Source organism: Phycomyces blakesleeanus, assembly GCF_001638985.1.
Source record: "Phycomyces blakesleeanus NRRL 1555(-) unplaced genomic scaffold PHYBLscaffold_13, whole genome shotgun sequence".
Classification (NCBI taxonomy): Eukaryota; Fungi; Mucoromycota; class Mucoromycetes; order Mucorales; family Phycomycetaceae; genus Phycomyces; species Phycomyces blakesleeanus.
In genome coordinates, this window is record NW_017265146.1 from 963,251 (window position 1) to 989,022 (window position 25,772).

The following is a 25,772-nucleotide window of genomic DNA, read 5'->3' on the forward strand; positions in this document are numbered from 1 at the left end:
AACAATAAAAACACTAATACGAATACGAATACGAATACGAATTCTAATGTTAATTTTAATGTTAATATTAATACTAATATTAACAACACTGTAAATACTGCTGTAAACAAAAGAGCAAGTCTGGTCATGTCGGGGACTGAGTTGCAGCCAACTCCACGTGCACGGGTGGCACTAAAGAAGCTTTCGGTTGAGACTGTCCCGAATCCAGCCAGACCCACTCACCGTCGCCATCAATCTCTGGGTACATCCCTCCGAGACAAGACTTCTGCAGAATCTGTACGGCCAGATATAAATAGAGCCCGCTCCATGCGAGAAACGAATACAACCACAGAAACCTCTCGTCCCAGGTCTCGATCATTAAAATCACCGCCGCCGCCACCGCCTCATGACGACTCTGCCAACAATCCTCCTCCAAGTGTACCTACACTCCGTACAAACGAGCAACTCAAGCAACAGCAACTACAACAGCAGCAGCAACAATCGTTATTACGACAACAAAGGCGCCGTTCTCACCACACCTCCTTAGAGCCACAACCACGACCACAACCTCCTCCTCCTCCTCCTCATTCATCTGTACCTGCATCACAACCTCATCAACCCACAGCCGCCCAAACTGCGGCGGCACAAACCGCACAGTCTACAATTCGACGACAAGCAAGTGTGGGCAATAATAAGCCATCACTTACCAGACGCGGGACCCTGCCACACGCAGACGACCGGCGATCCGACATTGATCCGGCTCAGCGTGGTACACGCCACGGGCTTTCCGACTACCATGGCTACAACCGTGCTCATGGTCGTCGTCGATCTGTTGCCTACTCACCTCCCCCAAATGAACCTCAACCCACCGATAATACCCCTCCCGTGCCTCCCATGCCTCGCCACCACTCTCTCAAGCAATCCAGCCGGGCTAGTTCAACAACTTCAAGCAGAGGTGGAAATGACGATTCTCAAACCATACCAACAACCCCAACAACTGCTACTGCTACTACTACTGCTACTGCGGCTGCGACTGCAACTGCAACTTCAGCAGCAACCATGGCTCGAAAAGCAGCGCTTTTGAAAACCAATAATAACAATACCAACCCTCTGATGATGACTAACAATCGGAGACTGAGCAGAGCGTCAATTGCGGATACAGATAGCACGCGAAGCAGTCGGGCAAGCAGTAGTGATGAAAGTATGCGTGCCCGGGGCCGAGTAAAAAAGACATCACTCGTTCTGTCGTCAGACGTCCAGCCGGTGTCAATCAACCCTGCGACTCGCGCACGTCGCATGTCTCGAACAGAAAGTCTAAATGAGGGCGTACCGACCACACCTTCGAGAGAGGCTGCGCTTCTTTGGCGTAAACAGAGTCTGGCTTCTCAAAACTCTCTTGGCTCGACTAGACGTACACCCAAAGGATCCCCGGTCAAAGAATCTTTTACCAAATCATCTCCAGCCAAAGAACCCGTTGCGCCACAAACAGCGGCAGCGGCAGCGGCAGCGATTACCAATCGGAAGCGTGGCAAGGTACACAGACATAGACACGCACATACTGACACAGAAACAAACACATTAATACAATATAGTATATTTGTATATGTATATATGTCTGTTTATGTGTATGTGTGTATGTGTGCGTGTGCGTATTAATAAGAGTAATGTTAACATTTCTTCAAATTTATTCTTTGTATATGTGTGTGTGTGTATATTTATATATGTTTAGACTCTACCTGGCAGTCTTGTTGCTCCTCCACCAGTTTTACCTGCTGCATTGCCACCTATCAAAGTTGAGCCGATAAAAATCGTTTTGACCTCAAATAGAAAACCAAATCTACCCCCCAAATCGCCCGGGCTACAGCCTGTCACTCGTCGAATGTCGCTCAAGGCACGCCACTCGATTTCCCAGCCAAACTTAAGGACGGCGACAGACGGTAAATCAACTTGTGACCATGGTCGTACTACGCCTGTGACAGCCGGAGAAACAAGTGGAGAAGATGATTCAAGTAGTAGTAATAATAACACTAGCAGCAGCAGTAGTAACAACAACAACAACAACAACAAAAACAACATTCGAAACCGAAACAGTAACCGAAACAGCTACAGAAATAGCAACAGTCATATCAGCAGCAACAACAACAACAACAATAACAATAACAATAACAATAATATTGTTGTTAGTAGTCATAATAGCAGTAGTAATAGTAAGCCACTGCTTGCACGAGGATCCATGCGTGAACAACGTAGAATGTCCCTAAAGACCCCACGCGTCACACCGTCCTCACCTTCTCGCTCGACGACTTCGCCTAATAAACTCAAAAGTAAAAATGCTGGTCTGTCAACTCACACTGGTGACAATAGACTTATACCGATCCGCAAACAGTCATTGTCAGCAGCTAGTAAATACAACTTTGATAGTTCTTTGGTAGACGCTCCCACGCATCAGATTACGCGAAAGATGAGTGTTCTGGGAACCAAGCAGCAACAACAGCAGCAACAACAGCAACATCACCATCATCAATTACAAGCAGTTGTGGGACAAGGTCAACCAACCCCAGCGGTTGTACAAGGCCCTGCCACGCGCGCATTGTCGGCCTACATGACCAACACTCGTAAGAGTTCATTAGCCCCACCTCCCGATCTGGACCTTTCGAGTGAACCAAAGGCAATCAACATGCAGCAAAAGCTCAGCGCGATGGTGAAAGAACACTCTTTCGAACACGATCTTGCCGCTCTAGAGACTGCACTGGTTGCTTCTCGGACAAACCCGGGTGCATTGCGCCAGGCGTGTGGGGGGATCATCGACTTGCCACAATCCCCACAGTCCCCATCGCATTTCTTGCAGTTGCTTCCCGAGCGTCCCATGAGTGCACCCGAGCACGTGCATCAGCCAAACAATGGCGCGCGTGCAGCCAAGACTCCCGAGACGATCCTGAAATACTACAGCCATCGACTATCGGTGTATGAGCGTCAGGAGATCAAACGGTGTGACGAGGTGTATTTTATTGGCCAGCACTCCAAAAAGCATCCTGCGACACCAGAGTTGCCGAATATGAATTACGGTTTTGATGATGATGCGGGAGACTATAACATTGTGGAGCAAGATCATCTTGGTTACCGCTATGAGATCCTGGAGATCCTTGGCCAGGGATCTTTCGGCCGTGTCGTCAAGTGTCTGGATCACAAGACAGGGACAACCCAAGCGGTCAAGATTATCAGAAATCTCAAGAGGTTTCACGAACAAGCTCGAACTGAAGTCAAAATTCTTCAACAATTGGTTGATTGGGTAAATATTAATGATAGCAACAACAGAATTATTAAAGCCAGGGATAGTCATGGCAATGGATTGATATGTATAATGGAGATCTTAATTATAAATCCTATCATTCTTATTCTTATTGTCTTGGTTTAATTCAATATAGGATCCTGAAGACCTTCATCACAATGTTCGAATGACAGACCATTTCTATTTCCGGAATCATTTGTGTATCTCTTGTGAATGTCTTAGCATTAACCTGTATGAGTTTGTCAAGAACAATGGTTACAAGGGTCTTAGTCTTAGTCTTATTCGAAGGTAAGAAAGATCGATTTAATTTGTCTTGCTATTTTTTCGGGAGAGTAACGGAGGGGGGGATGAAACCTTTTTTTTTTTTTTGGTCATTCTGTCTGTGTGTAAATGGATTATTGATTTGATCTATTATTCTGTAGATTTACACTGCAATTATTGCAATCACTTTCTTTAATGTACAAGCACGGAGTTGTTCACTGTGATCTCAAACCAGAGGTAAGTATTATATATAAAATAAAATAAAATAAAATAAAATAAAATAAAATAAAATAAAAAATTATTGTATTTTATAGAATATTCTTCTTAAGCACCCTAGCAAGAGTAATATCAAGGTTATTGATTTTGGATCTAGCTGTATGCATACAGAACAAGGTAATATATTAATTAATTAATTAATATTAATATTAATATTAATTCTATAATACAATATATTATTTTATATTTACATTATCAATCTTTACAGTATACAGTTATATTCAGAGTCGATTCTACCGTTCTCCTGAAATCATTCTTGGTAAGATATAAAATCAAATGGTGCTTATGTACAAGTATATTACTATTCTGGTTATTTAAAGCACTCGACCAAAAAGAAATGATAATAATTATTAATTAATGAATTGATTGATTGATTGATTTTCTTTTAGGTATGACTTACAACATGTCGATTGATATGTGGAGTCTTGGGTGTATTTTGGCCGAGCTCTGTACAGGTAAAGCCTATTTCTATATATATATATTTATATATATATTGATAATCGTATCTCTCTCCCTCTGGTTGTTTGTCTTATTTTGATAGGTCTACCGATATTTCCTGGTGAGAATGAACAAGAACAATTGGCATACATTATGGAAGTAATGGGTGTACCTGAGCGATACCTTATTGAAAAGAGTAGCCGTAAAGACTTTTTCTTTGGTGGGTTGAAGATTTCTGATCTAATTATAATACCATATATGTATATGTATATGTATAGATGTGGATAATAACTAAATGAAATGCATGACTATTATTACTATTACTATTGTTTGGGTATCGATAGATATCGATGGAAATCCTTTCATTCGACCAAATTCAAAGGGAAAGAAGAGAAGACCTAATACAAAGACATTATCGCATGCACTGAGATGTCATGATGTGGTCTTTTTGGATTTTATTGAACGGTGTTTACAATGGGACCCTGAACGTCGTATGAAACCCGATGAGGCACTGCAACACGAATGGGTTACTCAGAGTACCAAACATCGAACCTCTTCAGGCCATGCATCCCCGATGCCCAATATATACAGGTAAAAAAAAAAAAAAAAAAAAAAAAAACTCATTTGGATCGAGATTTCATCTGCTATTTTGTTTCTCTCTTTGTATTATTTTTGGAGTACAAGGTATTGACTTTCTTTTTTTTTTGTTGTTGTTGCTTTAGTCATCGCATGGGTCCCTCTACAGAGGACTACTCGGGTGCACATCATTCTTCTTTTTATAACTAAAGAAGCAGAAGAAGAACGAGGGAATCTAAGAATCCAAATATCCACTTACTTTACTCACACATACACCCATCCTTACCTCTACACATCTTCATTATTTCTTTTTCTATTTCTATTTTATTTTATTTTATTTTTTTACTTTACTTTACTTTGCTTTGCTTTGGCTTCTTGCTTTGCTTTTTTATCTTTCTGTTCCTAATTATCGACCCTGTACAAATATGTTAAACTTGTAAATTTGAATTGTACCTCTTTTTTCTTATTCACCTTATTCTTCTTAATCTATTCTATTCTATTCTATTAAAACTAAAACTAAAACTAAAACAAAACAAAAAAAAGCAACTCTAATAATGAGGTTTTTTTCTCTCTCTCTTTTAAAAATATACTATATATTTATTTATATACAATCATTACAGAAAAATAAAGGGTTTTTAATTTGATGTCGTGCCAAAAAAAAAAGAGAATTGTGTTCAATAATGTTTTGTCGCTTATTTCTTCTTCTTCGTATATGGCTTTATGATACAGTCAGCGCTTGATTTAGGCATCTAATTGAGAAAAGCAAACAAGAAATCATATCGCTTCACTATCCCTATCCCTATCCCTATCACTAAATTTAGAAGAAATACAAGTCCAATGAAACTTTGATATTTAGGTCAAGAAATTATCTAGCTAATAATCAGTGGTTGTATACTTGATAATGGGGAGATATTGTGAGCCAACGCATATGTATATATATATACTCATGGTCTAAAAAAAACAAAAAACACCTTGTTCAAGTGGCTCGGGATGACTCCCATTTGATATATGTTCTAGGCCAAGAGCCTCTCTAAAGAATATAAAAGCATTCATGTGTAGAAAGACCAGTATCCACAACATTTGTAAATTGAAGGCTATACTGCAACAAATTTTGGCAGACAGTATGAAAAATTGATTCTAGGCTTGTAATTGAGGTCAAGAGAAACTGCACAAAACATCAAAGCACGTTCTTTTGTTTCTTTTTTTTTTCTTTCGCCTTGCTGTATATGAAAGGGTCGATTTCATAAAGAAAGACACAATTTTGTTATAAATCAATCATATCAATCAAGTCTTCACTTTCTTTTTTTTTCTCTCTCTCTCTATTTGCTATTCATTTTCACAGGTTGAAAACTGTGTGCTTCTTAATGGATAGGTGGATGTTGGCTGTCATAAAGTCATATATAGTACTACCTGAAACGCCCAGATCTACAAAGATCTACAATAAATACCCAACTATTTCTGTCAGGACAACAAGAGGATCTTTGCTTTTATAGATAGTAATATTATTTTTCTCTCTTATCATCATCGTCATCATCATCAGAAGAAATCATACAACTTCATCTTTGCTGCTATATTACATATCAAAAAGCTTTACTATTTCATTCCTCTACTGCTGGGTGCAATATACATAATCAATTCTTTTAAAAGGTCTGTTCTTTTGTAATTGCGTACAAGACGTATTTGGTTTGAATATCATATCAGCTTCTGTTTTTTCTTTTCTTTGGTCAGTAGTAGCAATAACACGATCCATTGGTTTAACAATATTCTCGATAACAGCATGTTACTGCTCTACTCTGCTCTGCTCTGCCTTGCTCTGTCCTGACAATTTTCATAATAAAAACAGAAATTAAAATTAAAATCGCATATTCATTTTCACTATCCGTAGAATAAATAGTAGCCTTGAACGAAGAAAAAGAAGTGGATAAATAAACACCATCATTTCATATATATATATATATATGTGTGTGTACATAAAAAGGTCTATGGAATATGAATAAAATAGAAATTTATTCTTTGAATCAAGTGACATCACTCATGAACACAAAGATGGCCTGTATCACATCAAATTCAAAGCCCTTTACTTTATTTCCCTGGAATGACTTGTACGTATAACTTTACAGAACACTGTATTGGTTAACGTGTGTGTGTGCGTGTGTGTGTGTATTTGAGCTTGTGTGAGCTTGTGCGTGTTTTGTGCGTCTGTTTTGTGCGCGTAATTTTTTATATTAGCGGACATTATTAAGAAAGTGGAAGGGAAAAAAAAAAAAGAAATAAGATGGGGGTGGAGAAGGAGAAGGAGAAAGAGGAGGAAGAGAGGGGGTGATGATTTTGTGGCCTCTTTGGGACAAATGGAACAGTTGGCCGACCTGCCCGATACAAAAAAAAAAAAAAAAAAAAAAAAAAGAAAGAAAGTAACCATACACAGATTCCCGTTATCGTAACACCCATACTTTTTTTTTTGTGCGTATATTAATTTTAATTTGTTCGGAACTGTAACTGAATGTCGGACATTAATTATGCTGAACTGACATTGATCTTACAGTAAAACACACTATAAAAGTCGCATTTTTAAGAGTTCCTGACCATAACTTAACCTGGCAATGTTGGTCCATCCCATCCTGTAGAATAATCATTTCCAATGCTTATCCAGTCTCATCCTTTGTCAAAAAAAAAATATTGCACATATCCTATAGCCACTTGTCTACTGAATGTAAAGTAAAAAGATAGTTTAGTTTCTCATTGTAATAATCAAATTTCGAGACTTTATCCCAAAAATGCGATTTATAAATGTGCTTTACTGTACTTTAATGGCTTTATTTTTGAGCCCATAAATATCGGCGCTAATATATGTACTTAAATTAATGTTAATTTCCGCATATCTATAAATTAATCGCAGATATTAATTATACGTCCGATTATTAAAATTAATCGGCGTTATAAAATGATAATATATACACTACTTGTAAAAAAAAAAAAAAAAAAAGAAAAAGGATACCCAAACTTTTGTACAGTGAAATATTTATATAAAGATATAATAGAAAAAAGACAAGAATTAGAGTTCATATCCCTATTTATAATCTACCCCCTCTTCTCTCTCCCCAATCTTCATTTACACGTTGTACACATGTACAAAGCAAAGCAAAGCGAAATAAAATAAAATAAAATAATTTATTTTAATGTGTATATATATATAATATATATATATGGTTTTTTGATTACTGTCACCTTTGAAGAAAGGACAATTTACAGGTATAGATATGATTGCTGTAACATATACACAGAGTATAGCTTGTGACTAGTTTGAAATACTCATTTATTGTTGTTGTTGTTGTTCTTCTTCTTCTTTTATATTTTTATGTGTTTATTTATCTTGGTTGTTGTTGACCAATAAAGAAGCCAAAAAACAAAAAACAAATGGATCTATTCCACGTTTAAAATCTCAAGCTTTTATTTTTAAATATTTTGTTTTGAAAAATGAGATAAATAGATAAATAAATAAATAAATAAATAAAAATAACAATAAAGAAACAATTGTAGCTCGTAAATCCGTAAAAAAAAAAAAAAATCTTAGTGTCCAATGACTTATTTTGGCTTTAATGATCATAATAATAATAATAATGATGATGATGATGATTATAGCTATTTGACATTAATTTTGTATTGGCTTAGTACCTTGCTATTTTCATTATAGCTCTTTATCGTTGTATTAAATATATATATATATATATAGTTGTTACTAAGTAAATTTCGTAGGGTATTGTGGTTGAATAGAACCGATGGTGATCACATGGTACTCACGAATGTAAGCAATCAACGTGAGCAAGTCTCAAGGCAAGCTCATTATTTCAAGGCGGCTAAAATTGGTAACAGCAGTAATAGCAGAAGTACTAACACTTGAAAGACTGACCAAATTTAACAAATAATGAATAAACAGTTTTATTTGATTATTTGCTGGACTTATGTTTCTACCTGCTTTTGTATACACAGTAATTCTGTATACCATTTTGACAATAGAACCTCTTTTTTTTTTTTTTGCTCAAGCCATTGTAGAATTGATGAAGTCTATTCATTGATTGATTTTATGTAGCATAAAACTAATTAAATATACAAATGTATAATAGAATTCAATTCAATTCAATTCAATTCAATTCAATTCTATTCTATTCAATTCAATTGAAAATGTTGAATTTTTATTTATTCATTTATTTATTTATTTCAAAATAGCGCCAACCATTATTCCAAATACAGCACTGTAGAATAATTTATACAATACAGTATATAATATAATAAAATAAAATAAAAGAGGACCTTTTTTTTTGTGCGCCACCCGGGACCGGACCCCCTTTGACCCCGCAGCTGTTACCTTGCTTTTTTTTTTTTTTCTTCTTCTTTTGTGTCGCTTGATCTCTTTCTCTCTTTCTCTCTTTCTCTCGCTATTTCTTATTCTTATTCTTCTTCATCTTCTTCTTCCCTTCTTCTTCTTCTACTGAATGTCGGCTGTCCTAGCGACAGTGCTCTTTATCTGATAAGAAAATCTTTGTACACATCTATACGCAAGCAACCATAAAAGAAAGAAAGAAAGAAAGAATATATACATAAATTCGACGACACCAAAGCACCTATCACCTACCACCTACACACACACACACATATATATATATATATATATATATATACGCACATACGCACATACGCACATACATAAATACATACATACATACATACATATATACATATATACATATATACATATATACATATATAAATACATATATACATACATACATAAATACACACATACATATATATCTATATATATATCTATATATATATATATATATATATATTCTTCCTCTCGAAGCTTTGTATTATCTATCTTTGGTTCAAAGACATACACAAAAAAAAAGCAATCAAGAATAACTAAGGATAAAGTATATAGCTCTACATATACGAAATGCCTGCAAGTCCATCTCTTAACCGAAAACCAACAAGTCCTAGCCAGAGCCGGCATATGCTTGTCGAAAGATGCTCGACGATCCGGGCCTGTGAGCCCTGTAAGCGAAGAAGACGACTCTGTAACGGACAGCGACCGTGTGCGCACTGCACAGACGCGAATTTAGAATGTGTGTACAGTGTGGTCTCGGATCATCCTCGCAGTGTGTTCACCACCAGTAATGCCCGCCGGCTCAGTTCAGGATCGGCGTGCGAGACTTGTAGGCGTCGAAAGACAAAGTGCGATGGCAGTAACCCCTGCGCGTTCTGTGCAGCCAACGGGCTCGAATGTGTCAATAACTCGGAGCGCCGCAAACGTGCCATGGCCACTCCACCGGGAGACAACGAGGCTATTGACCGGATCGAGGACCGCCTTCGCCGCATCGAAAAACTCATGACCGCATTCACACCTTCACCCCTCTCCCAAAGCACGTCCTTCACTACAAACAGCAATGGAAACAGTACCGCCAGCACCGGTAAAGATCGGGCTGAAACACAGGCTTCAGGTACCCTACAGTACCGCAAACTCTCTTCACCACATCCACCATCTAGACCTATGGCAGTCCGTCAACACCGTCATTCGGTCCAAGGTATCAGTGTAGCCAAGGAACAGGCTGAGCTTCGTACAGCATATGCTGCCAGACGTGGGTCCGGTAAGTCTTTCTTTTTTTTTAAAATTTTTTTTTGATTATTTTATTATTATTTTTAAATAAAAATTGTATATAAATCTATATCTATACCTACATATTTATGTGTGTGTGTGTGTAAGAGAGAGAGAGAGAGTAAATTAATAGAGGGAGAAAGAGAGAATTTGGTTATTGTGTTGAGTAACAAAAGAAGAAGAGGAAGAAGAGGAAGGAGATTTAAGCTTTATTATTACTATTATTACAATTATTACTATCATCCCATTTCACTTTTCATTTCCTATATAATTTTTCTATATCATTTCTATTTAATATTGAATTATGAATATTGTCTTAATGGTGTCAAATATTGCGTCTTTATATATATATATATATATAATTACATTAAAAAGGCATGGTATCCAATGAGGGTGGAGTCTCTGGTTATACATCAGCAAAATCTCCTGTATTAGCCATGCCATTTTCGCGCCCACCTGTTGATCGGTATCGGTCCCTTTCTCCGCCCGTCATCCTCGGAAATTCTTCTGTAATATCAGCATCAGCATCAGCATCAGCATCAGCATCAGTAGCAGCAGCAGCAATAGCAGCAATAGCTTCATCTCCACCTCCGCCTCCGCCACTATCACCCACACTTATGATGCGCCAGAACTCGGCTCTGACCAGTACACATCCCTTGACATCATCCATGCTCAACCTCACTCTCTCTCCTTCCTCATCCACATCTTCCTCGTCATCAATGATGCCTTCCTCTATGGCCAATAACACACCCCAGTCATCCTTATCTACGCCACTCAATCAACAAGATATCCAACAACAACAACAACAGCAACAACAGCAACAACAGCAACAACAACGACAACAGCAACAACAACGACAACAGCTCCAGTTACAGCTCCAGTTACAGCTGCAGGAAGGCGAAGGAGATGAATACCAAAACCAACAGCAAATATCTCCCAGTCCACCCTCCTCTTCTCGCAGTACTTCTTCCACTCGTTGTGACCTTGAATGGAAATCATCTCCTATGCCAAGTTTAATGGGTAATGCTTTGTTTGTTTGTTTATATGTTTGTTTGTTTGGAGAATGTGTTTCATATTTACAAAAATACATTTCTTTTACTCATATGCATATCTATATATCCTTTTTAGAACAACTCTCGAAACGTACTTTCCCAGCTACTGCAATGGAATACCCTCTTACCCACTATCCAATCTATCCTCTCACTCCACCACACAGCCAGCCTCGTACCTTTCCTCATTCTCCAGACATGACACAATAAGAACCTCTTGAGTATATTTCAATTTTCAATCTTTTCTACATCATACTCCTCTTCCACACTTCTTTCCTCTCTTCCTTTCCTTTGTTCTTTACTTCTTTGCTTCTTTCCTTTGCGCCTGTGTGTAATTTATGTGACATTTTTTTTGTCTATTCCAAAAAAAAAAACAAAAAAAAAAACCTTAATCAACCAACCAACCAACCAATTAACAAATTAGCCAACAAACCCCAACACGCACACACACACACACATACTCAAACTACCTGTTTGATTCTTTTATTTTATTTTATTTTATTTTATTTTTCTATATACTTCTTTAAACCCTTTTCACTCTTCCCTCACCTTACGTAGCCTTAATATCCTGTTTTTATATTTTTTATATTTATATATATATTATATATACTATTACTTTCTGCTTATTTTCTGCTTATTATTACTATTACTATTACTATTATTACTATTATCTGTTTTTTTTTTATTTTTTTATTTTATATTTTTTCCCTTTTACTTTATACATATACACAAACATATATATATATATATATATACCTTACTTATCTAAGAAATTTCAATCTTTTTTTTTTTTTCACCAAATATATTTATAATCTGTTTTTTTATATATACACGACGTTTATATACTTCTATCTATACTTCTATACTTCTTTAACCTTATATACATTACTATTACAATGCACTACTACTACTAATATTATTATATAAGACGACAAAAAAAAAGGGGGAGAGGGAACTTTAGAAATGTAAATTATATTATATATACTTGAAAATCAAAATCATAAAAATTGCTTGTATATCATAGTTTTTGATCTTGATTTTGATTTTGATTTTGATCTTAATCTTGATCTTGATCTTTAACTCTCTTTTCTTTCTTTCTTTATTTATTTATTTATTTATTTTCTATTCTTTAAAATGAAAGAAAAAACTACAGATCCTGTATAAATCCTGTACATAATACATAGTACATAGTACATACATGTACATGTACATGTACATATATGTTTTGATTGCTACACAAATGAGCCGAAGCATGGGGCATACGTCTTCTCTATTTTTTTTGTACTCTGTTTTATTTTATTTATTTTTTTTATATTTTTGGTGCACACTGCAAATGATTGCTTATCATAGAGATTACGATCGATTGTTTATATGAGAACGAATATAATATAATATTAATATCAGGATTTTACAATCGCAGCCACAGCTCCAGTTACAGCGTTACCAAAGCAAAAAGTAAAACTCCAAGTGTTACAATAGACACATGTGTGTATGTGTGTACAAACACGCACACGCACACGCACATACACACTGAATGAAACCATTCAGGTCAATAATATATTTAATAGGTAATCTTTCAATTGAATTTTTGCAATATACATCTTTGTCTTGTTGTTTGTAGGTCTTCAAATGTCTTTTTTTTTTTTTTTTTTTTTTTTCTTGGTTTTGATATTCAAAACCAAAAAAGAAAGAAATGGGACTCTTTGTCTATCATGGTCTTGTATTCTCAACAAGTTGAATAGCCTTTCTTGGTTAATGACCGTGCTCACTTTGATTCTGTATATATAAAAGCCGTATCTTAAAATAAATTATTATTTCTTTTCTTTTTTTTTTTAAAAAAAAAGTAGCCGAAATGATCGGGTCTGTACATAAAAAGACTCTCTTGTACTCGTCTTGATGTTGCCGAGTTTCTTTTTTTTTTTAAAAAAAAAAAAAGAAAAAATAATTATCTAAAGTGAGTTTGTGGGTTGGTTGGTTGGTTGGTTGTGATGGTGATGGCGGTGATGATGATGATGGTAATTATTGTTGGTGGGTCCCATGGTTCTTTTTTTCTTCTTTGTTTCTGTGTGTGTGTTTTTCTCTCTTGTTTGCAAAAAAAGAAGAAGGTTTATATATATTCTTGTGCGTGTGTAATAAGCTACTTGTTTGGTGTCTAAAATAAGAACCTTTTATATATATACATTTTTTATAATATTATATTTGTATATGTATATACCACAAGAATCGGAATGCTTGCCGTCTGTGTTACTTTGAGGTCTTTGACAGAAATGTGGGAGGCAAAAAGGCAGGCACACAACACACATAGAGAGGGAGAAATTGAGGGTGTGAATTTGGTTTTTTTTTTTTTTTTTTTTTTTATTTCGTATTTTCTTTGGACCTAAAAAAAAATAAAATAAAAATATCATTATTGATAAGAAAGAGCCTGTTACACGGCCATTTTTTTATTTTATTTTTATAAAACTAGCAATATTATTGGCTTACAAATCTCAAATTTTAAAGTCGTGTATATATATTATACTTTTTCATTTACAACTCCACTTTTTTTTTGGGTGCACAAAAACTGGTTGGAAAATGAACCCAAAAAAAGTAATACATGAATAATAATAATAAAAATAAAAAATTGTTACCTATAGATATCTATATTATATATATATAGTATAGAAAAAGAGTGTCTTGGTACGTTCAAAATGTAGCAAACCTTGAAAGAGATAAAGACTATATAAATATATATATATTTTCTTTTGGTACCAAAGAAGAAAAGAGAAGAAGAAGAAAAATAAAGACATATTATTGGATAAGAACATTAGTTAGAGTAATAAAAGCCGAGTGTCCAATGTTAAATCAGCAAACAAAAACAAAAACAAAAAAGGCAGGCACACACACACATATATACATTATACACTAGATTGCCAAGATTTCTATTTCTATTTCTATATATTTGATCCACAACAACAGCATAGCAACAAAAAAAAAGGGTATAACTGGTTACTATAGTAAAGAGGTAATTATTAAGTATCTCTATTATGCATATATATATATATATACAATAGTATTAGAAGAATCTTTAGCTTGGGTATTGGACGTAAATAACTAAAGAAGTAAATTCATAGGTAAAATAAAATAATAAAAATAAAAATAAACACAAAACGACGTTTACTTCTTTTTAGCTTGGTGAGGTTGCACCAACTGATTCATTGGTAATCCAATCCCAGGAAAAATAATGAGTATAGTAGTCATAATACACAAGACACAGAGCAGTAAATCATATTAGATCTTGTAATTACTGCTCATTTATTTATTTATTTATTTATTACTTTCTTTACTTTATGAAAGTTGATCAAATATCAGAAAGTATACCAAGCTACAGACAAACGGTTTTGTGGTATTTTAGTATACATTTTAGGCTTCTTCTAATTAAAGAAAAATTAAACACATCTTCCAAGTCTTTTTTCTTTCTTTCTTTCTACTGTCGATAAGAGTTTAAATAATCAATATATATATAAATATATGAAAGCTCTCGTATCCAATGAACCAAACCTCCAGAGTAACATACCAAAAACAGAACGCGGATCGAGATTTCCTATTCCTCCGCCCCGAATCTTCGGCTATATAAACTCCTTGCAATAGAGTTGATAAGAAAAATAAAATCCAATAGTCTTTTTATTATTATTATTATTATTGTTAGTTCTATCACTAGTTCTATTACAGTGGCTACATACAGAAGAAATAGACATTTATATATATATATATATATACATATTTGTGTAGAAACAAGTGTATCAAGATACAACCTGTTATGAGCAAATGGAACGGTGAAATATAATGAATCATCTAATCTAATTTAACTGTCTCAAAAGTATACTCATGCAGTCTCACCAAGAAGTGCTATGTTTAAATAGCTTTTGATACATTAATCTTCTTACGTATATTAAATATTGATAGACATATATACTTTTTTGACTTGTTTATTCATATGCTAGATTTTATACTTGATACTCGATAGTTTTTTTTTTTTTTTTTTTTTTGCTATTGCCATCTTTTACTATTATTCTTATTAAGCCTTGTGAGATGTATCCTATGAAATATTTGGTATTAATTGATAGTTTCTCTGATTAAGTCTAATAGTAAACTACTATATAATATATATAAAAGGGGTATTTAAGACACTTACAAGATTTACATATAACTTTGTTCGCATAACTGTGGCATTTTATTTCGACGTTTTCCAATATGTCATTTCTGTATGACACGCAATGGTAAATTCAAACAGATCATGAGCATTTTTGGTAAGCTTCTCTAGGGTATCTTTATCTTTCTTTTGTTTTGTTTCATCGAGACCAAGTTGAATAACACTAGAAGCTAGGTTGGAGATATCTGAGCTGCTAGTATCCTGGGACTGGGATTTCAAAATATCCGCTGCGTCTCTTTCGAAAGAAAAGGCACAGCTATAAAATTCTGATTTTTTTTTTGAAAAGAAAGAAAAAACAGACATATTTGGTAAATATAAAGTGTTTTTATTACAAAAAAAATCTCTTTATCTATATTCTTTCCGTGTCAATAATTAATTATTCATCACTTTCATGATACCTTTAGCGTTCGTTTTCACAAACTCCTTGCCAGCCATTATTGTCGGTATACAATCATAATCGACTGATACAGAAATTATATATAAAAGAATTAGTGATAAAGTCTGTATTAGTTAGAATATATATAAAAAGAAAAGAAAAGAAATTAGAACTCTGCCTCATACCTGCTAAAGAAAAAATAGGCCAAAATGTATCAAAATCGATTTTTGGTCTCAAGTATCCAAACATAATCTCGCAAAGAGAATCCAACTCAATAAGACGAGCTGCTTTAATGATTTCAAAGGCTTCGTCAACGTCGTTTACATCGCAGTTGGAAGAATATATAAAGTCCAGAACTTTCTTGAATATATCCGGATTTATACCCTGTATAGTCACAGTCCAATCCTTAGAGTCGTAGCTTCCATTCGTGAGTAAATTCTTAAACCAGGAAGAAGCCGTGGCTAGAATAATCTTGTGGCATCTAAAAATTCGAGTTTCATGACCTTTTATATAAACGCTTTTAGTTTTTATTTTATTTTATTTTATTTTATTTATTAATTAATTAATTAATTAATTAATACTAATCATAATAAAATTTACCAGACTCTGTATCATCTTCGTTTTCGCTCTTAACAATCTTGACAATCATGTCAGAAAACTCTGAAAATCTAGTGTGGTTTGAGAAGTTGAGAAACGGGGAAAGACAGAACGGTTGATCTGTTTCGCCTTCAAATTTGACAATTATGAGTGTTGGTTCAGAGGTTCCGGCCAGGCTAAAGTTATGAGTAAACTGCCAAATATAATTGCCTGCTATATATATATATATATACATATGTCAGTAAATTTTAGTCTTTCAAATAATTGTTATATATTATCAACAAAATTTTGCTGCTCTAATAATTAAAGCATAATATATAAAGGATCTTTATTAAGTTTCTCTCTATATCTGTTTTTATTTTTCTTGAGATATTTATTAGAGATTATGATTTTAGTTGTTCAATCGTACCTTTTTTGACAGACTTTATTTCTGTTGGCTTGGACACGATGTCATAAAGTTTAATATGACCCCTGATGCTGCTAGGCAGTCTGCGAGTGTCTTTGACATCCATTTTTCTCAAAGCAATCGCAACAGGTTGATCCTAAAATCCGGGTAAGCTTTCACGGTTAATATGTATATAGAAATAACGCCACTATATGTATATATCACTTACATCACATTCTGAAGAGAGTCTTTTCTCTATCTATATTGTCCAGAAAATTATGTAACTTCCGTTCTTATATACGCTGATACTCGTATTTTGACAGCATCATATACTTACAAAAAGTGTACTATACACACACAAAATAGGTTAATAAAAATGAAGCATTTCAGATATTTATATATATATAAAGAATGCATACTAAAATGCCTTTCTTTACTACTGCTAAAAGCAGCTATTGGTTTTAACTTTACGGACATTTGACTTACCACACGTAGATACCATGGATAATCTGATCCATAATTAAAGGTTTGGAAGGTTGTATCGATCTGGCATTCCGTACCATGAAATGCATACCAGACAGGTTTGATTTGATTTCTGGTCTAAATGGTATACAAGTCAGCTAAATGATATACACTTATATAATTGCTTGCACTTGCTCTAAACTCATGTTAAAGATAAGCGTTTAAAGTCTAACTAAGAACCTTATTTAACCGTTCATTTAAATACTTTTTTTTAAAAAAATAAAATAAAATAAAATAATAAAAGGTTTATCGATTATGTATCAATGGTAGTCATCTTGCTCACCTATCAATAAAAAAATAATACGCTAATTTTTGAGATACAGTGTTTATTAATTAATATATTAAATACAAAAAACATATATAAGAAGAGATAAAGACTAACAGTATGTGTCTAATCAATAGCTTATTCATTAATCAATTGCTCAGCCTTGTCGTATAAATCAAGTCTTTTCTTTTTTTTTTCTCAAAAGAAAAACTTGTTTGATAATGTAAGATATTATATATATATATATTACAAGATTAAATATTGATAATGTTTAAATAATACTATCTTTGCTTGGTATCTAAAACCTTTCTATCATAAAAATGTGATATGCTACCTTTTCAGTGAAAAGTATTTGTGTACAGCCAGGATTTTAAAGAGAGAGAAAGAAAGAGAGGTAGGTCTCTTGTAGTACTTTTTCAAACTTGATAATAAAAACATTAACGAAAAAAGCCAATCTTAGCTTAGCCAAAGTGTTATTTATTTGTAAAATGTATATGGGATATAAACCAAAAACAAAAGTATTGTTGCGATTGTAACAGACGAGAGCTTAAGTTGAAAGATTGAAGTACAAAGAAGTCAGGGCTTACAACAACCTTATCTGAGGAGTTGTAGCAATATAATTTCAAAAAAAATCCATAAACCAACATCCCTACTTTTTTTTTAAAAAAAATAAAATAAAATAAAATATATAGATAGTTTAACTACGAGAATGTCCAGCCCACAAGGACATTATTTTTACTATCTAAGACTATGAGGGTACTCAGCCAGATTGATCGATCAAATTCTTGTGTAAATCTTAGCCAATGATATAAAATTTGTAGTTGAGGATACCAAAAGTACAAAAGTACAAAAGTACAAAAGTACAAAATTCGTACAAAATTCATAGATTTTTTTTATATAGCATTTATAGAATAAGCTTTTGCACATTCTGATTTCTTCTTTGAACTTGTAGGCATCTAGACTCTCGAAGAAGTCAAGTGTTCTTTCCCTTTACTCAACATCCGGCAATACATTGTCAACCTTGTGTATGTATTTATTGGCTTCAAGTGTTTCGTTCAAGCTCATTCATGACAGCTATCTGCTCCAACTTTATATTAACTTCCATTTTGATTACTTCTAAAATATTTTTAGTAAGCTCGTCTGCACTTGCTGATAAAGACTCTACCAGTGTTTTTTATTTTTTTTATTTTTTTTTTCACGATAAATTCACTGATTTTATGCGATTTCTTCAAGACATCAATTGCTTGTTGCTTTGTACTATATTTTGGCATGTAAGATGGAGAGAAAGATAAAAATATTATCGTATTGCATATATATATATAAAGTAAGGATTAGGCCAATCAGAGAGCCGTATGTCTTTCGATCAAAGTTTGATCGATCAATCTGGCTGAGTACCCCCCAATGTTTGTGACTGCCTTGCCTTGGTTACTCACAATTAAAATAAAAACTACTTTTTTATTGTTGTTCAAATTCATAAACCCACCTATCTATTTTTACTCCACTTATTATATATATATATCTATGCTTGCATCAGATTTACCATTCGAGCTACTTTCGAAAATCACGGCTTTATTATTGCCAAAAGACAAACTTTCTTGCGCTCTTACTTGCAAGAACTGGAGAACTCCATATCAAGAATCGCTTTGGAGTAATATACAAGTCAATTCATTCCCAAGACTTGAATACATGTGCGCTACAGTAAAAGATCAAGACGGAAACATTATATGATACACTCAAAGGACAAAAAGCATATGTGTTACTGGAGAAACAAACTTATCCCAATGGATTCAGAGTAATATCTTGAACGTCTTTCACAATGTAGAGGATTTTGACATGGGATTCTTATCGTTGTACAGAACCGACCTACAGAAAGCGAACTATATTCTTCCACAATGGAAGCCTGTGACCAGCCTAAAACTCAAACTTAAACCACGTGACTGGTACATATCGGCACATTTGATCCTGGAGATCTCACGAGTATTTCCCAATGTCAGGGCAATAGACATATCTCTTTGCTGCCATAATTCAATTGAGTTCAAGTTGGATCATTATAATTACTTTCACATTGCATTACCAAACCTGACAAATATAAAGGCTTTCTTACTCCTCGACTTTATTCACCCAGACGAAGTACCATCAATTCCAAGAACTCGGCCAGCGCTCGATGTAACAAGCCTCTCTTTCGATCTCATAATCCTGAATCATACATGGATATACTACTTTATATACAAGTATCCAAACCTGCGTACATTGACCTGGAAAGCTGCGTACCAAGAAAATTTGGACTCTACTATAGAGTACGACGAAAGAAAGGCATCACTAATCCGATCCGTCGAAAAAGCATTTCTACACCTGGAAACATTAGATTTCTGCATTAGCGAACCTACAGAATGGGCTCACGCTCTTTTATGGGACCTCCTTTGCCCGTTAAGCGTACCCATCAAGGATCTAAAGTACAAGATCAATTCAAGCGATTGTGGAGTGCCTTTCCTTGAAATGGTTATCGAACGACTTGTACAATCCTTTTCAACAACACTCAAAACACTCTCCGTTGTCGGGAGTGTATACACCAACGGTGAACCAATTTACAAGCCAGATTTCCTATACTGTCCACACCTGGTGAGCGTGGAAATCAATGAATGTGGCGTATCGATTGCATTGGACAGCCTATTGGATAGCTGTCCAGCCTTAAGAAAACTATCTTTTTCCAGTGGACAGCTGTATATTAGTGAAGACCCACAAGAAAAGCCAAGTCTACATGGATTAGAAATTCTGATATTGGATAATATTGTGACAAATGTCTCTGTACTTAACTACACGTCTTTCAGGTGCAGAACTTTACAACGTATGCACTTGAGTCGCTCAAAAATTTGTTGATCAATCTCAGTCGAGACTAGAAGCTTGTGTATTGACATGTCTTGCACTAACTTCAAGCTGCTAAAGCTCGAACAGGTCTCATTCTACTCATCCAAAGAAGACATGAGCAAGGATACTACCATAAACCTGATGTTGATTTCCCAATTGACTGGTTCCCGCATGTCAACTGAAACAAAAGATAATTTGGAACCTTCAGTGGAGCATCTGGCCTGGTATCATATCAGTGGTGAATATACAGAGATATTTGATTCTACTCTAGAGACAAGGCAACTTTTGGAACAAGAGACCTACACTACAAATGAATACTTTCAAGTTTCCCAGTTTAAAGACCGGCCAATCTTTTCTAAACCTGAAAAATCTTTTGATGAACAAATTAACAAAGAAGATCTAGAAGAAGACCTCTGTAGAGGTTATGTCGAATTGAGGTGTGGACAAATAGCTGAATATATTGTACCTTCATTATGGTAATAATTGATGCTTTGTCTATTGAAAATAAAATAAAATAAAATAAAATATTCCACTGAAGAAACAGCCAAAGATCTATTCAACACAATAGTTTTTTTTTTACTCGTACCAAGATATATATATATATATAGTATGTAAATTTAAAGTTTTTCTAATTTTCTACTTTCTTTGTTTCTTAAATCACATCAACTAAGAAAAAACATATAATAATGATTGAAAATTGAATTGCTATTTAATTTTTTTTTTTTTTTAAAAAAAAGAATAGATGAAAATTTTATTTTTCTACTAAATAAAGCTTTGATTATATCAAAAGCATCAGATCATTTAAAGAATTTAGCAGTCTTGAATATCTTGGAAACGTAAGAAACTTTAAAGGCTTGGAAAATTCTAGGTGCTTTAAGGGTTATTGGGGTTATTAGGGACCCTAATGGCTTTACACAATTTAAAGACGCCAGAGATTTTAAATAATTCAATAATATCAGAAGCATTCTTGTCATAATCATATGCATATTATTATACATATACTATATATGATGGTAATTTTGTGCCCAATTGAAATAAACAGTAGAGAAGTAACTAAAGCTAAGGATCAAATGGCATACCGTATAGCAATTGAATTTACACAATAGAACTTTCATCATGAATGTTAGAATATGAGTATATAAAGTATGAAATAAAGTTAAAGAAACTAAAAAAACACATTGCAGTTATTACTATTTTATTTGAACCAAGGTTTTCAATTGTTGTATTGGATATTTTTGTTTTGTATCAAATATTCAAATAAACTTAGAAAACAGTTTTCTCTTTCTTAGAATAGTGTGGTTCTTGCTTATTAAACTGTCTTAATGGGGGTAACCTGTCTACCCCGTAAAGTATATAAAATAAATTCTTGAAAGTAAGAGTAAAGCTATCAATTAATGGCCTTTCTAAGTATATGATATTAGTTTTAATGGCACTTTTTCTCTTTCCATAAAAATTAAGACATCAAAATAAAGGACGTCCAAGTTGATTGTTGTGCTGGTGTAGTAGAAACAACGATAAGCTCTAATAATTCTAAAGGAAGAAACCGAGCAAAAGGCTTGAAAAAATATATATATAATAAAACAAAATAATCAGCTAGATTTTACAAGCTCCAAAAAAATACATTATAAAAGTTGGAGTCCTTCAAACGCGATAAGGAATCGTTATTATCGACTAGGGGGCTACACACCCATTCAACATAACCTCTACCAAGATCATCTTCCCAAAACTTCTTCGTTGTCTTTCTGCCAAAACCTTTTCGCACTTCTTGTGTACCGATGTTCTTCTTCTTATATGAGCTTTTATGGTAATAAGCAAGTATTTCTTGGCAATCTTGATCCGAAAGCTCCCTGTACCATTGCGTAAAGTTATTAACGTTTTCTGTCTCCTTGAAGCGGTGAAGCCAACATATGTAGCTCATAGAAGATTCTACACCTGCTGTTTCTTCATTTTCATCTGACTGGCTGGCTTCGGTGAGCTGGGACATCAATATCAAGTTTATTTTGGTTCTTTCGTTTAGATGCTCGGTCGATGAGTAGAATTGAACACGGTCGAATATTAACTTTTGGGTTTTTGTATATGGCATGTCAATGCTCACTCCTTTCGTTTCTTCGGATATTATTCCACAAATTTGTAGTCTGGTCAACTTGATAAGTTCCAAATATCTGCACCTGAAATACAGATGGTTAAAGAAACAAGTTATTACAACCGTATTGTCTAGTTCCAAAGTCTGCAACCCATGCTGTGCTTTATCCTTATATGCTTGTGAATTACTACTATGCAGCTTTCCTCTAGAGATTCGAAGCTGTCTAAGGCCTGTACAGCTATCCAATAGATTGTCCAAGTCGATTGAGATGTGGCGGCATTTGACTTCGAGATTCACTAATAGTGAATAGCAAGAAAAATCTGTGCGTATAAAGTTATAAACATAGTAAGGTGTAGATCTCTCAAGGAACCCAATATTGGATATTCTTGCAAAGTTCTGTACAAGCTGTTAGATAACTGCTTTTATATATAAGCAATCTTATGTAGATCTGTAAATTACCTTGTATGTTAAATGCTTGATATAAATTCTTGACTGGTAAAAGAAATCCCAAAAGAAAGCATTCGACAATTTTGTACTGTCATTGGTATAGAGTGTAAACCTTTCTAGGCGCGTAAATCCTGGTACGATTGGACAAGAAACCAAGCCTTTTCTCTTGTGGTACTCTTCAAAGTTAAATTTGTTTTCATCACACTCGAGTCTCAGTTTCAAGCGACGCAGATTTGGATACTTGTGGTTAAAGTAGCATAGCCATAGATAATGCGACCATATACAATCCTTCTTTGTAATGATGAGATCAAGTGATGTTACCGAGAGCGCAGGTATAGTGTTTTGAAGATTATCTATAGTATCTTGGTCGATATCATCGAGAGAGAAACGACCCTTGACAGATTTCAGGTGGGGTAGATTGTTGTGAATAGTGTCTATGTCACTCGTGGTAAAGGTCAATATACGCTGTCCATCGTAAGAATATATATTTACTTCTTCGAGATTGGGGAATTGTGAGATAAAGCTGATAACTTTTTGCTGTTCCATTTCCTTCTTCATATTAAGGATTCAAATACTTAGGCTAACAAGTGATCTGAATGAGTCGCTACGGTTTGCATCGTATACATCGACAGTCTGAATATGTAAGCATCTCACATCAAGATGTGTCAAGCTCGAAAATATCTGAAAGATACCACATTCCAGCCAAGCAGTAAAGGTAGATTTTCCACCAACCGCCAAACTTTTGACGAGAGCGTAGGAATTCTCGTGTAGTGAGTCCTTTGGGATAGTGCAAATTTCACAAAGTTCTTCTATAGACTGTGCACTGATATTTTTCCAGAAGGATTCTTGAAACGGAACTTTCCATCTTTTACAAGCCAAAGCACACAGAGCTTTGTCCTTTTTGGATAGATGTTCGGCAATTTGCGAAAGGATCTCAATAGGTAGCTCTGACGGTAGCATAAATGAAAGAGAAATAGATATGCAAAGATTCAGGCTTTAAGAAGCAAACTTATATAGACGAATATATAAAGCAAAGTGGGGCATATGTTAACTAATGCTGGGAACACCTAGTGGTGTTACATTGGAATCAAAAGGCTAATTTTAGAGGGTACAACCCTCAGCCATAAAACCTTCTTTTATTTTTCCGTCTATTCTTGCGCAAATACATTTTTCAGAGTCTTCAATACAACTGATAAATATAGAGATTAGAAAAGTTGGTGGAATCAAATCTTTCAAGAGTTGTACAGGATACAAGAAATCTAATAAGGTACTTGCCATGTTTTATTTTTATTTTTATTTTATATAAAAGAGCTACTTGTTACTTAAACTAAATATTGAATATTATTTTTTATTAGACTTACAAGTAATAACATATACTAGCTCAACAAAAAAAAGGCTTTCTCCGTTTGATTGTAAACTAGCTATAAACTAAAAATCTTATCAAGGCTTGTTTATTTAGTCTTTTTAACCAAGTTATATGGGACATACAAGTTTGAAAGATGTGAATAAAAAATGTTTAGTTAGACTTTGTTTGTACCATTGTAGACTTACATCCGAAACTTCACATCACTCTCTATATTCTTGCAGTTTTTTTTTGTTTTTTTTTTTGCGAACGTCTTTATATACTATACAAAATAAAAGAAGGTTTTATGGCTGAGGGTTGTACCCTCTAAAATTAGCCTTTTGATTCCAATGTAACACCACTAGGTGTTCCCAGCATTAGTTAACATATGCCCCACTTTGCTTTATATATTCGTCCATATAAGTTTGCTTCTTAAAGCCTGAATCTTTGCATATCTATTTCTCTTTCATTTATGCTACCGTCAGAGCTACCTATTGAGATCCTTTCGCAAATTGCCGAACATCTATCCAAAAAGGACAAAGCTCTGTGTGCTTTGGCTTGTAAAAGATGGAAAGTTCCGTTTCAAGAATCCTTCTGGAAAAATATCAGTGCACAGTCTATAGAAGAACTTTGTGAAATTTGCACTATCCCAAAGGACTCACTACACGAGAATCCCTACGCTCTCGTCAAAAGTTTGGCGGTTGGTGGAAAATCTACCTTTACTGCTTGGCTGGAATGTGGTATCTTTCAGATATTTTCGAGCTTGACACATCTTGATGTGAGATGCTTACATATTCAGACTGTCGATGTATACGATGCAAACCGTAGCGACTCATTCAGATCACTTGTTAGCCTAAGTATTTGAATCCTTAATATGAAGAAGGAAATGGAACAGCAAAAAGTTATCAGCTTTATCTCACAATTCCCCAATCTCGAAGAAGTAAATATATATTCTTACGATGGACAGCGTATATTGACCTTTACCACGAGTGACATAGACACTATTCACAACAATCTACCCCACCTGAAATCTGTCAAGGGTCGTTTCTCTCTCGATGATATCGACCAAGATACTATAGATAATCTTCAAAACACTATACCTGCGCTCTCGGTAACATCACTTGATCTCATCATTACAAAGAAGGATTGTATATGGTCGCATTATCTATGGCTATGCTAC

At 34.4% G+C, this 25,772-nt stretch overlaps 7 protein-coding genes across 7 annotated transcripts in view; 5 read left to right on the forward strand and 2 right to left on the reverse strand.

Moving 5' to 3' along the window:
- Window positions 1-2,845: 2,845 nt before the first annotated feature.
- PHYBLDRAFT_20894 (hypothetical protein) lies at window positions 2,846-4,838 on the forward strand (the record flags this gene model as incomplete). Its single annotated transcript, XM_018439744.1, has 8 exons — window positions 2,846-3,268; window positions 3,405-3,556; window positions 3,691-3,766; window positions 3,844-3,922; window positions 4,014-4,064; window positions 4,195-4,260; window positions 4,347-4,463; window positions 4,588-4,838. The coding sequence occupies 8 exons, from the start codon at window positions 2,846-2,848 to the stop codon at window positions 4,836-4,838; spliced, it is 1,215 nt and encodes a 404-aa protein (XP_018290581.1).
- Window positions 4,839-9,773: 4,935 nt separating this feature from the next.
- PHYBLDRAFT_169670 (Zn(2)-C6 fungal-specific transcription factor) lies at window positions 9,774-11,731 on the forward strand (the record flags this gene model as incomplete). The annotated part of the gene is made up of 3 exons (XM_018436127.1): window positions 9,774-10,464; window positions 10,848-11,117; window positions 11,601-11,731. The coding sequence occupies 3 exons, from the start codon at window positions 9,774-9,776 to the stop codon at window positions 11,729-11,731; spliced, it is 1,092 nt and encodes a 363-aa protein (XP_018290582.1).
- Window positions 11,732-12,719: 988 nt separating this feature from the next.
- On the forward strand, window positions 12,720-15,337 carry PHYBLDRAFT_169671 (hypothetical protein; the record flags this gene model as incomplete). Its single annotated transcript, XM_018436128.1, has 9 exons — window positions 12,720-12,733; window positions 12,926-12,976; window positions 13,743-13,843; window positions 14,183-14,197; window positions 14,572-14,603; window positions 14,689-14,718; window positions 14,855-14,911; window positions 15,036-15,065; window positions 15,290-15,337. 9 exons carry the CDS (start codon window positions 12,720-12,722, stop codon window positions 15,335-15,337), a joined length of 378 nt encoding a protein of 125 aa, XP_018290583.1.
- A 394-nt stretch (window positions 15,338-15,731) lies between these two features.
- Window positions 15,732-17,586, reverse strand: PHYBLDRAFT_65416 (hypothetical protein; the record flags this gene model as incomplete). The annotated part of the gene is made up of 8 exons (XM_018441455.1): window positions 15,732-15,976; window positions 16,109-16,171; window positions 16,272-16,589; window positions 16,687-16,896; window positions 17,093-17,225; window positions 17,298-17,327; window positions 17,406-17,415; window positions 17,555-17,586. 8 exons carry the CDS (start codon window positions 17,584-17,586, stop codon window positions 15,732-15,734), a joined length of 1,041 nt encoding a protein of 346 aa, XP_018290584.1.
- Window positions 17,587-18,343: 757 nt separating this feature from the next.
- PHYBLDRAFT_169673 (hypothetical protein) lies at window positions 18,344-22,068 on the forward strand (the record flags this gene model as incomplete). Its single annotated transcript, XM_018436129.1, has 9 exons — window positions 18,344-18,373; window positions 18,552-18,644; window positions 18,808-18,880; window positions 18,987-19,126; window positions 19,390-19,553; window positions 19,595-20,700; window positions 20,743-21,196; window positions 21,493-21,556; window positions 22,015-22,068. The coding sequence occupies 9 exons, from the start codon at window positions 18,344-18,346 to the stop codon at window positions 22,066-22,068; spliced, it is 2,178 nt and encodes a 725-aa protein (XP_018290585.1).
- A 105-nt stretch (window positions 22,069-22,173) lies between these two features.
- On the reverse strand, window positions 22,174-24,528 carry PHYBLDRAFT_169674 (hypothetical protein; the record flags this gene model as incomplete). Its single annotated transcript, XM_018436130.1, has 5 exons — window positions 22,174-22,275; window positions 22,342-23,199; window positions 23,263-23,802; window positions 23,836-24,197; window positions 24,366-24,528. 5 exons carry the CDS (start codon window positions 24,526-24,528, stop codon window positions 22,174-22,176), a joined length of 2,025 nt encoding a protein of 674 aa, XP_018290586.1.
- A 536-nt stretch (window positions 24,529-25,064) lies between these two features.
- PHYBLDRAFT_169675 (hypothetical protein) overlaps window positions 25,065-25,772 on the forward strand; it is a gene marked incomplete at both ends in the record, with an annotated part of 1,410 nt that continues 702 nt past the window's right edge. The window contains 2 exons of the mRNA XM_018436131.1: window positions 25,065-25,439; window positions 25,473-25,747. Coding sequence (XP_018290587.1) covers window positions 25,065-25,439; window positions 25,473-25,747 — 650 coding nt within the window. The remainder of the gene's footprint in view (window positions 25,440-25,472; window positions 25,748-25,772) is intronic.